This window comes from Pollachius pollachius, assembly GCF_949987615.1.
Source record: "Pollachius pollachius genome assembly, chromosome: 12".
Taxonomy (NCBI): Eukaryota; Metazoa; Chordata; class Actinopteri; order Gadiformes; family Gadidae; genus Pollachius; species Pollachius pollachius.
In genome coordinates this window covers 6,305,213-6,318,428 of record NC_136945.1, presented here as the reverse complement: position 1 = coordinate 6,318,428, position 13,216 = coordinate 6,305,213, and the positions used below count along the sequence as shown (strand labels likewise).

General features: G+C 49.1%; 1 protein-coding gene across 1 annotated transcript; it reads right to left on the bottom strand.

Annotated features, from left to right (window-relative positions):
* Positions 1 to 1,016: 1,016 nt before the first annotated feature.
* Positions 1,017 to 12,902, bottom strand: LOC307083794 (inter-alpha-trypsin inhibitor heavy chain H3-like). The gene is made up of 23 exons (XM_079747767.1): positions 12,779 to 12,902; positions 12,413 to 12,442; positions 12,275 to 12,298; positions 11,970 to 12,127; positions 11,525 to 11,629; positions 11,207 to 11,369; positions 10,949 to 11,059; positions 10,727 to 10,855; positions 10,512 to 10,628; positions 10,130 to 10,298; positions 9,916 to 10,041; positions 9,575 to 9,756; positions 4,456 to 4,641; positions 4,221 to 4,360; positions 3,938 to 4,098; positions 3,789 to 3,815; positions 3,599 to 3,676; positions 3,315 to 3,428; positions 2,962 to 3,163; positions 2,649 to 2,821; positions 2,086 to 2,197; positions 1,228 to 1,968; positions 1,017 to 1,129 (listed from the first exon to the last, which is right to left on the bottom strand). The coding sequence occupies exons 1-22, from the start codon at positions 12,893 to 12,895 to the stop codon at positions 1,830 to 1,832; spliced, it is 2,763 nt and encodes a 920-aa protein (XP_079603893.1). The 5' UTR covers positions 12,896 to 12,902; the 3' UTR covers positions 1,017 to 1,129; positions 1,228 to 1,829.
* Positions 12,903 to 13,216: the final 314 nt, after the last annotated feature.

Sequence of the window (13,216 nt, the reverse complement as noted above, 5' to 3'; positions counted from 1 at the left end):
CCTGATTGACCGGATCCCCTCCTCTCTCCTCCAGGCCGTCTCCATGCGACATCCTGCCATTCCTCACTACCCTCATCAACTCCTCCCTCACTTCAGGCCTTAGTCCAGCGTCCTTCAAGACTGCTAGAATCAAGCGTACTGGGACCCCTTTGGTTTTCCCTGTATGCTAGATCCTTGGGGTCTGTAATCATGTGGTTTCTCCTATCACTGCTAAGCTGATGACTGTATTAGATATCAGGTATTTGACAAGGATTTAATCATAGGTCATCATTTCCAATTTATGACCATATATTGTGGACACGTGAAAGTAAACATATATCGTAGACATTTGTGTTTACATTGACAGTGATAAACAAATTATTTTGGCTCAGATAGAAACAGATTCTGTAAAACTATAGTCGACAAATAAATTATGTTGTTTAGTCGAATTGCATGTGGTGAGAAGAAAGAAATGTAGCTTAAATGATGTATTTGCGAGTGTATGTGTGTGTGTACGTGCGTGCGTCGAGCGTACGTGTGTGCGTGCGCGCGTGTGCTTGCGTGCATGTGTGTGTGTGTGCATCCCGAAAGGCAGGGGAGAAGCGGGACAGCATGGAGAACGTCTAGCTTGTTAACAGGAGGAGCCGGTCCTCTTTCCTCAATCACAAATGTCAATGATTCCTACATCAAGCTGGATGGCAACAACATGGGAGAGGAGTGCTTAAGACGGGTCAAAAAAGGATAGCTTTCTTTGATGTGGTGACATTGTTATATATTTTTCTTCATGGTCATTTCTTGATGCGATGTCAATGTTAATGTGACAGACTTTTCAAGCTCACGGATAAGGGCTGCACCTGACAATTATTTTCACAGTGGATACATCAAAATTAGAGTATTATTTAGTCTATAAAATGTAATGCATAATAGCAAACGCCATCACAAGTTTCCAGGGACCAGGTGCTTGCTTTATCTGACAAGTGTTAGGGTTCGATAGCTGCTGGACCCAAGAGCAGAACACAGAGACAGGACTTGAGTTTGAGTAATGAAAAGGTTTATTTGGATCAGACCAGGGGTGGGACAGGTTGGAGCCTGGGAGCTTCAGGCTGGAGGGAGTGAAGCAGGGAGGCTGGAGGTGCTGATCCACCAAACACTGAGGCAAAAGGAAACAAAGGTTAGATACGAGATTTCAACAGAAAAATATCGACTAGTAAGTGTTAGAAAAAACTGGAGACAGGTACGAATATCTACCACTGAAGGTCGAAGTACGATCTGGCGATGACTGCAGGCTAACCAGGTGTATTTGAACGACAACCTGAAGCACGCCAGGTGTGAAAAGTTGAGGGGTGGCAGGCACAGCACAGAGACAGACAGGGGTTGTGGCAACACACAGCACAACAGATGTGGCTATGACAACAAGCAGCCAAGAAAAACTCAATGATTCCTTTTATAATGATCCATTCATATTTGGATTGAAATGCAAATTAAAAAGCACATTTTTAAAACAAATATTCGATAAACTACCTCAAAGGATTATTTATGATAAAAATGTGTCAGTCGGCAAATCGATTCCTTAACTAATCTATGTAGAGCTTGAAAATAAAAACTGCCAGGTGTCTGTCTGGTCATTCACAAAACTCAAAGGATCTCTACGGTGCTGAAATGCTTGATTTGATCTAATATTTATTGTAGTACTGTGATCAATCAAGGGTTTCTTTATTAATTTGATAGCATCGGAACTTCATTAAGGGTCTCATACACTATTACACTTACATATTATTATTACGACACTGAAAAGGTGTGGTGAAAGAGCCACACTGTGCCGCAGTATTGATGAGCTTGTCTGCTACTTGTCAAACTGTCTTAAAGAGGCCTGATACGATGTAATCTTCAGCACTGCCATCAATGAGCCCTGTCCCATTACTGTGGATGAACCAGCATGGGACATTTTTTCCTCTCTTCAAATCCTTCCTGAAGTCCCGTTGCCAACCTCTGGAGACCAAGAGAGAGGTCACAAGGTGGTTTTAAAAGTCAGAAATCATTTTTTCTCCAAATTTCCGATCTAGATGTTCACTGTTCTGTGTAACACATGTAAGGTAGCAGGTGTACCTGGTCACATTGAGCTGATGTCCTTTGACATACATAGTGGCGTCTGGTTTCTCAGGAACCTCTCCTGGACGTAGATCTCCAACTTCAAACCCAATCCCATGGTAGAACTGACCTGCAGAATTTACCACCATTGAAAAGACTCTTATATTGATTCCCTTACAATCAGCTTTTATCTTACTTTCGGTTTCATTTCCATGTTATTATAGCCTATTTACTAGGTGTGAGTGTGACTATCCATTACAAGCTGTTTTCAAATCTGCCGTGCCCTCTGACTTTGTGACACCTCAAGTGGGAGTGTCCACCTAGATGTATAATGGATAGATCAGTTCACCAGCCTACCCATTGGACTGTAGCAACTGGTAGGCTTATCTATCCATCATTAAATAGTGCCAAAATAGATCCCTTTAAGAAAATCTCAATCTTTCTGCTATTCTTCACTTACAATAAAAACAGTTTCAATAGTTTTTTGTTCTACATGTTCTTAGTTTCATTAGTAAATTACTATCAATAAACACCAAGTCTTGGACACTACTTCCTGCTATGATTCCCTGTTGTTTCATTACCTAGCAGACCATGGACGGATGGAGAGAGAAGGTGGCCGTCCAGAGTGTAGAATCCCAGGTAGTCCTGGTGGTAGGGGTGCATCTTCCACACTTTGTGGAGCAGGATCACAAACTTTACAGAATCTCTTAAAGTTACCTTGACGCTCCGGTCCTTGGTCAAAAGCAGATCCACACTGGGGTTAGGAAAGAAAGTGGAGATGGAGTGGATGGTGTAATCAGAATGACTTGGTAGGAAGACAAAGTAAAAAAGCAAAGAGAGGAAGTCAAGCCGTAACATTGTCATAAACATCCGTTGGATTCTAGGTGTTTCAACCTGGGTCCTTTTAGGGAAGCTTGGTCTGACCACAGCAGCTTGACCTTTTGTCCATCCTGGGACAGAGTGATGTACTCTGTGGTCACCTCCAGCCTCACCCCCAGGGCCTGATGGACAACACCAAGGCGGCCAAAGTAGGTGTTGACTTTACCATCAGGGGCAACCATCTTATCCCCAATGGTTTGACCATTGACCAAAAGTCCTGAAGAAGCAACATGTGATTAAAGGATCAATTTCCTATAGGATACTGATAAGATAATAGATTTCTTTTAGTAATCATTAAAACGGCCAAGAGGTTGGAATTTCATTTTATGAACAGCACAAGTGTGCCGTGTGGACTGAAGCAGGCTCACCTATGGAGGGGTCTTTGACCAGGTTAAAGATGGTTCCAGGTGAGTCATTGATGTTGAAGCACAGAGCGTCCTCTCTCTCTGGCAGTTCGATTATGAAATGAGGATCTCCATCCACTGAACAAAAAGTATAATGCCAAGGCGGAAGCAACAATTGGAAGAAATAGATATATGGACTTGGTTGCGTCAAATAAAGTCATTCTGGAGAATAAGCTGTCCCACTACATTTCAAGCTAAAACCATATACAATGATCAATGGCCAGATTTTATGAATATAGAATACGTACCAAGGTATGTAGGACTATGAGCAATAGGATGCCTCCAGTGGCTTCCAGATTGAGGGGCTGAGTGTAGATATCCTGAACCTACACCGCATGACCAACAACAAATACACAGTGAGAAGCAATGTATCTCCAAGGCCTGCGCTCTCAGAGCTACTATAGGGGAATTCAAATACAAACCCGGTTCAAATCCTACCCTGTTTGTCAGCCTGCTGCCGTTGTTCTGTGGAAATAAGCGGGAATAATTCAACAGAGATACATGTAGGACCTCAATAACGACACAATGTCAGTATGTTGGTGTACAACTCCGTTGAGTCCTCCTTCCTGCCTCTCCAGCTGTCCTACCCTCAGTCAGCTTGTCCGCTATGAGGGGCCCGCTGGGACCATCCTCGGTCTCTGGCTTGGTGACCACCATGGAGGTGAGGGGGGTGACGAAGCTGTACTTCAGGGACATCTCCAGGGCTTTGTCCGTGGCGTTGCTCTTCTCCTCTGCTGGCCCACTCTTACTAGTTAATGGAAACAACACAAAGAATTCAGACAGTCTTGCACCTAGGTTGAGAATGTATACCCAGAGCAATGAGGTTTTGGAAATCCATTCCAACAATATCTGGCTTCCATCCGCTCAAACCTGGTGTCCAGTAGTTGTTGGATGGTGAGGTAGGCCCACAGGCGCTCAGTGAAATCCCCAAAGATGTATTCCTTCTCTGGGTAGATCACGTCCCAGTCGGTGACACTAGCCTGGCCCTGCACCTGGAAGTCCTGCTCAAACTACGTTGAGCAAGAAGCCAAAAGAGTTCAAACCAAACTGAACTGTGCACCTCTTATGCCCTAAGATACCACTGTATCACATGTCCTTCACCCACCCCATTGGCAAACACTTCCACCAGGAAGTTGTCCATGTCGTTTTCAGACAGCCGCCCGGCCACCACGATCTCTGAGCCATTGAACAACTGACTGAAGTGATGAGGGGTTAAGGAATCCACCGCGTTGTCAGGGTAACGCAGGTCCACTGCTGACAACAGCGGGCTAGCCACCTCATCGTAGAAACCCTGCAACACATTCATACACATATCCAGTGGTCCCATACATGGAAATGGGCTGTTTGAAAAAATTGTCACCTCTAGGCATCATAGCTGTTGTTTGGCCGGGGGCATCCTAGGCTAAAGCCCTAATGGTTTTATGATTAGCCCTGGATCTCAATTGGGATATTTTTTATTATTATCAAAAATATGATTGTGGGGGGACGTGCGACGTCTGGCCTGCAGGGGGAGTATGGACAGGTTGGGAGCGCACGGGATTGGCCGGGGGGGATTGAACCTGGTGGTGAGCAGGTGTCTGCACTCAGGTCAATCAGGGAGGCTGTACTTATGTGCCTGCTTTCTGTTATAGTGAAGCGGAGACCCAGGAGCGAACGGACCAGGGAGGTCCGGAGCGAGCGAGCGAGTGACACTGACAGAGATCCACCGCGAGACGGCTAAATGGACCCTTTTGTTACATTTTTGATATTTCTGTTCCGCCTGAAAAGCGAATAAACCGATCTCCTGCGGAGAGAACGACAACCCCGCCTGCTCTCATTCCTCGAACCTGCTACACTGGAGCCCAAAGCGGGGCCCGAGAGCAGATAAATGGACCAGTCCCCGTTGGGAAATGTACTCGGGCACCTGGCCCAGATGGCCGAGAGGCAAGGCCAGCTCCACCAGGCACAGAACGAGGTGCTCACGGAGCTGGCCCAGTCCTTTGCCGCCGATCGGGCCATGCTCCATGAGCTCCTCGCCTCCGGCGGACGCGGCGGAGGACCCCGAGGGCCGGGACCCGCAGCCCAGATTCACGTCCCGAAGATGGGGGAGGCCGACGACGCGGAAGCCTTCCTTGAGACCTTCCAGGGGGTGGCCGAGGTCTCGGGGTGGCCTCGACCGGAGTGGGCGCACCGGCTCCTACCGCTCCTGACTGGAGAGGCGCAGCTCGCGGCCCACAGCCTGCCGGCCGGGGCCCAGCAGGACTACGATGCGATCACCAGGGCCATCCGGGACCGGCTGGGTCTCTACCCCGAGGAACATCGGCGGCGGTTCCGGGCGCTGGCCTTCAGCGAGGGGGACCGACCCTTCGCCTTCGCCCAGCAGCTGAGGGACCAGGCCAGGAGGTGGCTGGTCCCAGACCGGAACACAGCGGAGGACGTGGTCGAGCAGGTGGTCATGGAAAGATTCGTGGAGGGGCTGCCGGCTCGGACCTCCGCCTGGGTCCGGTACCATCGGCCCGAGAGCCTCGCTGCTGCGGTCGTCCTGGCGGAGAGCCACCTGCAGCCACCACCGGCGAGCCAGCGACCGCCGACACCGGGCCCACGTACCGGGGCGGCTGCCCCACGGCGGGAGAGGCCAACCCCGGTGCCGAGGGCGAGATGGGGGGGGGCGGTCCAGAGCGGGCACATGAGTCGCCTTCCACCCCCCTTCCACAGACGGGCGCTCAGGCGGCAGGGGAGGGGTGTGGGCGGCTTGGCCACTTCCGGCGGGCGCTGTTGGACTCGGGCTGCATGCAGACCATGATCCACCAGCGCCTGGTGCGGTCCGAGGCATTGTTGGAGGCGTCGAGCGTTTCGGTGAGGTGTGTACACGGGGATGTGCACGAGTATCCTTTGGTCCCCATCGAAATTCGTTGTGGGGGTAGAAAATATAGGGTGAAGGCGGCGGTTAGTTCGAGCCTCTCGCATCCCCTGATTCTTGGGTTGGATTGGGCGGGGTTCCCACAGGCAGTTAGGGGGACTACGGGGATGTGGACACGACAGGCATGGACATTATCGGGCCATTAGAACGTTCCGCACAAGGGTATCGATTTGTGTTAGTCCTGATCGACTACGCAACCCGATACCCGGAAGCAATTCCGTTGCGCAACATCTCCGCGAAGAGTGTTGCGCAGGCGTTGTTTCATGTCGTATCGCGGGTGGGAGTCCCGAAAGAGATTCTCACTGACCAGGGCACCAATTTCATGTCACGCACGATTAGAGAACTTTACGGGTTGTTGAAGGTCAAGGCCGTTCGCACAAGCGTCTATCACCCAGCCACGGACGGCTTGTGTGAGAGGTTTAACCGGACGTTAAAGTCCATGATCCGCAAGTTCGTACATGAAGATGCTCGAAATTGGCATCAATGGCTAGACCCTCTGTTGTTTGCAGTGCGGGAAGTGCCCCAGGCTTCCACGGGTTTTTCCCCATTTGAGTTACTCTATGGGCGCAAGCCCAGGGGCGTCCTGGACCTCATTAAAGAAAACTGGGAGGAGGGGTCCAGTGACAGCAAAAACGAAATCCAGTACGTCATGGACCTGCGTGCAAAGCTTCACTCACTAGGGGTATTGTCACGTGAGCATTTGCACCGCGCCCAGGAGAGTCAGAGACGCCTGTACGACAGAGGGACTAGATTACGCGATCTCACCCCGGGGGACAAGGTCCTGGTACTGCTGCCCACCTCTAACACCAAATTACTCGCGAAGTGGCAAGGGCCCTTCGTGGTCACGCGGCGAGTCGGGGACGTGGATTACGAGGTAGCGCGTTCGGACAGGGGCGAAAACAAACAGGTGTACCACATCAACCTCCGGAAGAGGTGGAACGACGTGGTCCCTGTCGCGTTTGCGTCGACACTGCCGGAGGGAGAAGAGCTCGGGCCGGAAGTCCCGGGCCCAGGTCCCACCCCTCCGGTAGGTCGGGGCGAGGACCTCTCGCGGAGTCAGGCGCGGGACGTTGCCGGCCTGCAACTCCAGTTCGCTGACGTCATTTCACCCCTGCCCGGTCGCATCCCGCTAATTACTCACGACATCGAGACGCAGCCCGGGTTAACGGTGCGGACACGCCCCTATAGGCTGCCCGTCCACAAACAAGATGTGGTACGGCGCGAATTAGCAACCATGTTAGAGTTGGGCGTGGTCCAGGAGTCCCACAGGGACTGGTGCAGTCCCGTCGTGCTTGTGGGGAAGCCGGACGGGTCGGGCCGATTCTGTGTGGACTATCGTAGGGTGAACGCGGTCTCAAAGTTCGACGCCTACCCAATGCCTCGGATCGACAAGCTCGTGGACCGGCTTGGCATGGCCACCTATTATACGACTCTGGACTGCACGAAGGGCTACTGGCAGATGCCGCTATCTCCAGCAGCCCGGGAAAAAACGGCGTTCTCCACTCCGCTCGGTTTATACCAGTTCAAGGTGCTTCCGTTTGGGTTGTTCAGGGCCCCGGCCACGTTTCAGCGACTGATTGACCGGGTGTTACGGCCACGCCGCGTATGCTGCTGCCTACATTGATGACGTGGTCATCTATAGTGGAACGTGGGAGCAGCATGTGCGGCAGGTGGCGGCCGTCCTTCAGTCGCTGAGACGAGCGGGGCTCACGGCCAACCCGAAGAAGTGCGTGATCGGGCGGAGGGAGATCCAGTATCTGGGGTACCACCTGGGGGGGGGGGAGGTCCGGCCACAGGTCGCTAAGACCACGGCGGTGGCCGCCTCCGCTCGGCCCAGAACCAAGAAGGAGGTGAGGCGGTTCTTGGGGCTGGCAGGGTACTACCGGCAGTTCGTGCCGCACTTCTCGGACCTGGCCAGCCCCTTGACCGACCTCACCCGTAAGAGGGCCCCAGATACAGTCCAGTGGTCGGAGCCATGCCAGGTGTCGTTTGAGGCTATTAAAACAGCCCTCTGTGGAGAGTCGGTCCTATGCGCCCCTAACTTTGATCTCCCTTTCTCCCTGCAGACGGACGCGTCGGATAGGGGGCTGGGCGCGGTCCTGACCCAGCAGGTGGAGGGGGTCGACCGCCCGGTGCTGTACCTGAGCCGGAAACTATCGGACCGGGAGGGTCGGTACAGCACGGTGGAGAAGGAGCGTCTCGCCATCCGGTGGGCGGTCGGCGCCCTTCGCTACTACCTGTTGGGGCGCGCATTCACCCTCTACTCCGACCACGCCCCCCTCCAGTGGCTCCACCGCATGAAGGACGCCAACGCGAGGATCACCCGGTGGTACCTCGCGTTGCAGCCCTTTAACTTTCGGGTCGTGCACAGGCCTGGGGCACAAATGGCCGTGGCAGACTTCCTCTACCGCTCCGGGGGGGGGAGTGAGTCGGCGGCCGGATGTGACCCCGGCCGGTGTCGGGCGGTGGGGGCGTGTGGGGGGACGTGCGACGTCTGGCCTGCAGGGGGAGTATGGACAGGTTGGGAGCGCACGGGATTGGCCGGGGGGGATTGAACCTGGTGGTGAGCAGGTGTCTGCACTCAGGTCAATCAGGGAGGCTGTACTTATGTGCCTGTTTTCTGTTATAGTGAAGCAGAGACCCAGGAGCGAACGGACCAGGGAGGTCCGGAGCGAGCGAGTGACACTGACAGAGATCCACCGCGAGACGGCTAAATGGACCCTTTTGTTACATTTTTGATATTTCTGTTCCGCCTGAAAAGCGAATAAACCGATCTCCTGCGGAGAGAACGACAACCCCGCCTGCTCTCATTCCTCGAACCTGCTACAATGATTGATATGATATTTTCCAGGATCTATTCATCTTTCATTCCAATCATGCATTAGAGAACCTCAAAAGGCCAGGATCGGTTCCTCTGTGTGTCTTTCTAGCATCAAATCTACTTCCCACTACTCGGCATCCATGCAATTTATGTGCGGAGCAGAGAGAGAATGGGAGTGTACTAAACATGAACTGTGTTTCGTATTCCAATAAACATGAACATATTTAACAATTTTTCTCTAGTCTGATACTGTGTAGAATGTCATTACATGTTTAGTGATATGTTCTGATATATTCTGCTTATACTCAATATTACTAAAAATATACTTATATTTATTCAATCACAATTCATAATTAATCTGGAAAGTAAACAAGTGTTTGACGCACACATTGAGTGTACTATGAATAAGGTGTCAGAGTACACAGTTACAAAGTTTACAAAATAAAGGCATTAACGTCCAGAGTCCTCAAATCCTAACAACGCCACTGATTAGCATAACTTCACCTGCAGCTGAAGGGTAGCGTCGGAGGCTTCGTAGATCCTGCGGGCCACGCCATTGTTCTGTTTGGCCATCACGTCCAGGAAGGAGTAATCCACATTATCCCCAAAGCCCAGGCAGAACAGAGTCATATTACCACTGATGGCTTCGCACACGTTCTGCTGTATCTTTTGAAGGTTACTTTCACCTACACAATCACAGACATTAAAGAAGACAGCTCAATCATGACCCAATGTGGTGGAACAGGATGTAGGTATATCCATGAAGAGAGACCACATATGAGACATATGACATATCACTTCAAACCTTTCATCACAAATGTATTTTGATATCTCTGTACACTCACCCTCATTTGGCATTCCATCGGTTAGTAAAATGATCATGTCCACACTTCTCTCTGGGAGCTTCTTGTTCCTTCTGTCATCTTGCAGCATTTTGATGGCCATCATTACGGCATCATTGATGTTAGTGCCTGAAAAATGAATTGATTTAGATTAATCTTTGGTAGGGTTAGTTGTTGTTGGGAAGTTTGATATCTAGCCAAGTAGAAGCTAACCTACTTCCTCTAGAATTTAATTGGCGGACAAATTGAATGGCTTTATCCAAGTTTTCCTTTGTTGCTTTGGTAAGGGATTCTTTCCAGGGATCAATAGAGTGATCAAATAAGATGATACCAAAGTAGTCCTCTGGATGGAGGTCTGAGAGAATTGATTCCATTGCCACGCGGGTCTTTGGAGGCAAGAATACAAGAAGGCTGGTAGTTAGTATGTGAATGCAATAAAATGCATGTTATTTTTTCTACATCACTGTCCATGCAACACACACACATACCCACACACACATGCACACACACACACACACACACACACACACACACACACACACACACACACACACACACACACACACACACACACACACACACACACACACACACAGTACCTGGAACATCTTCATGCCTGACATTGAACCACTCCTGTCAATCACGAACACCACATTTTTTGGGACACGGGGAAGATCCGAAGGAGCAAAGAAATGCACAAAGTATCCGTTCACGATCTGGAGGTAGAAATATAAAAGTGGAATTGATCAGTTTAAACGGGTCAATTGCTCCACTAAAGTCAGCATTTGTTTTCATATATTTGTTGACAGCAGACCTGAATGTCTCCTAGGCTTGACGCTCGTTTCACGTCATACTTGATGATGAAATCCCCATTGATCAGAGACCCATCACACTCTGGACACTTCCTCTGCTGATCCAGCGTGGGCGAGAAGGAGATGTGTGCCTGAAAGAGGGATGCATGGGCTTCAACTTCAAATGACCACAAAATGTAGTCGGCCATGTAATTCACTTCCTGCTGATAGATATCAAACTGGACCTTGTTGTCTGTGACTGTTTTCTCCACCAGGGGGAGAAGTTCATTGGAAAGGAAGGTTGCATGGGCATCCACAAAGGCAATGCCCTGGGGCTCATAGATATCAGCCACAATCTGCACACACACACACACAGACACACGCACACGCACACGCACACGCACACGCACACGCACACACACACACACACACAAATATATTTTGTATAAATATGTACATTTACTGAGTCCACGAAACTTAGGGGATTGTGAACTTGGATTCACCTGAAAGTTCTGGACCAGCTGTTTGGGGTTTATTCGGGTCAGGATCTCATACTTGCCAAATTTCCTCTGAAGAAGCTCCTCATAGGTCAAGATGAAGGTCACATTGCTCTTGGCTGCAATGTTGACGGACACAGAGAACTTCTCCATTTTCCTTCCAGAAGCTCTGTAAAATCATGCCAATTAGCCCAAATGAGTGATATCAAACAGTAAAATGCACTTTAGTTTCCATATGAAACAGGAAAATATGTGAACTTAATGAGTTTCTTTAAACACAAAGTGACATGATTCGAGTTAAATGCCTGTTCGATCTCCACCTACTTGACCAGTCCAGCTGTCTGTCCACTTGAAACAGCCTTCTCATACTGTTTCTTGGCTTTCTCCTTTTCATTCACAACCCCAACATAGATCTGACCCTCAATCTCCCTGTGACCAGAAGAGGCAGTTGAAACGTGAAAAAAGGATTTAGAAAATGCTTTTATTGCTGTTACAATGTGTCGATGGAATCGTATCTTTCACTTGAGCCTCTTCCAAACAAAGGAATCAAGCAAGAGTTGTGCTGTAAGTGTTGTACATTGGATCCAAAGAATGTGCAATAAGAAGCGTTATATATTGATGAATTGAACAGTTAGCCAACAACAGACTGAATGTTGAAACAGGCATAATGTCTATTGACTGGCTGGTTTAAAGAAGACCTCATGTGCTTTTTTTTAGGAGGCGAAAAGCTTTCAGTGTTTTGAAAGGTGAGGTCTGGTGGAAGACTCACATGCTGAAGTTGGTGATGAAGGCCGTCTTGGGCAGGTCCACCTCGAAGAATATTTCCTGGGAGGAGTTGGCTTTGTTCAAAGCAGTGGAGGTCATGACTGTGTGAGCGAACCGAGACGCCACCGTACAGTGTACCAAGACACTGAGCACCTCCACCATCTGACCAGAGTGGGCGAAAAAAACCATATATTGATAACAAATGAGACTCCTAGACATGCCTTTAGCACTAGAAATGCAAAACAACAACAAAAAGTGGATCACTAATCGTCATGAATATCAAAATGTATCCCAGAAGTCTTCCCTTACCTTTGCATCGTCTACACTCCTTTTCTGTAACAAAAGTGAAAAAGTTAATATTTTTAGCCTGCAGGTCCAGGCTTCTGGGTGATCCAAAACAATCAGGGCACGTAGAAAAAAAGGAAAAATGGAAATAGCTGAAAATACCTGAATGGACCTGATGGCTCCATCTGTCTCCTGAAATGTAGTCAAATGATAAACATATTATGCTATGTTGACATAACATACCAAGAGAATAAATATCAAATATCCAAACGTGAACCAGAATGGCATTTGGAGAAGCAGGTCCTCATACAAATCAGGAATAAAACGACGCAGAATAACTACAACTAAACTACATGCAGGTAGCAGAACAACTAAAGAAACAACTTAACTAAACAGGTAGCAGAAAAGAAAATTACAGTAAAAACCGATGAACCAACAAAAGCAGGGCAAGTGGAGCATTGGACTTTGATGTCATTTTCAAATGGACTTATAATATAATAATATGAAAGACAATATGAGTAAGTTCACCTTCGTCGTAGCATCATAGCGAGAGATCACCAGGGCACCCTGGACCGGCCAAAGTGGCCCGAGGTAGAGAAGGCCCAACAGCAGCAGCAGAACAGTATTCAGCAGCACCTCAGACATGACTGAATGTCCTCTTAGCACTGACTCAGTCCAATATGTAGACAGGACCCTGCCCAGTAGGAGCAACAAACACACTTTTGTGCCTTGCTCAAAAAAATGTGGACCAACCCCCTTGGCCCAAAAAGTAGAGCAACATGCAACTTTGGGTTGGATTTTAGTGCATCGCATCCATCTCACGCTTTACCATGTTTATCTGTTTGTTTTTGTATTAATCAGTACCATACCCTTAATAACCAGTAGCGTAATTACTAGAAGCCCTCCAAAGCCAGTAGAATGAATTAAAATATTTTATATTAGTAGTGTGTACTTGGAGGAGAAACT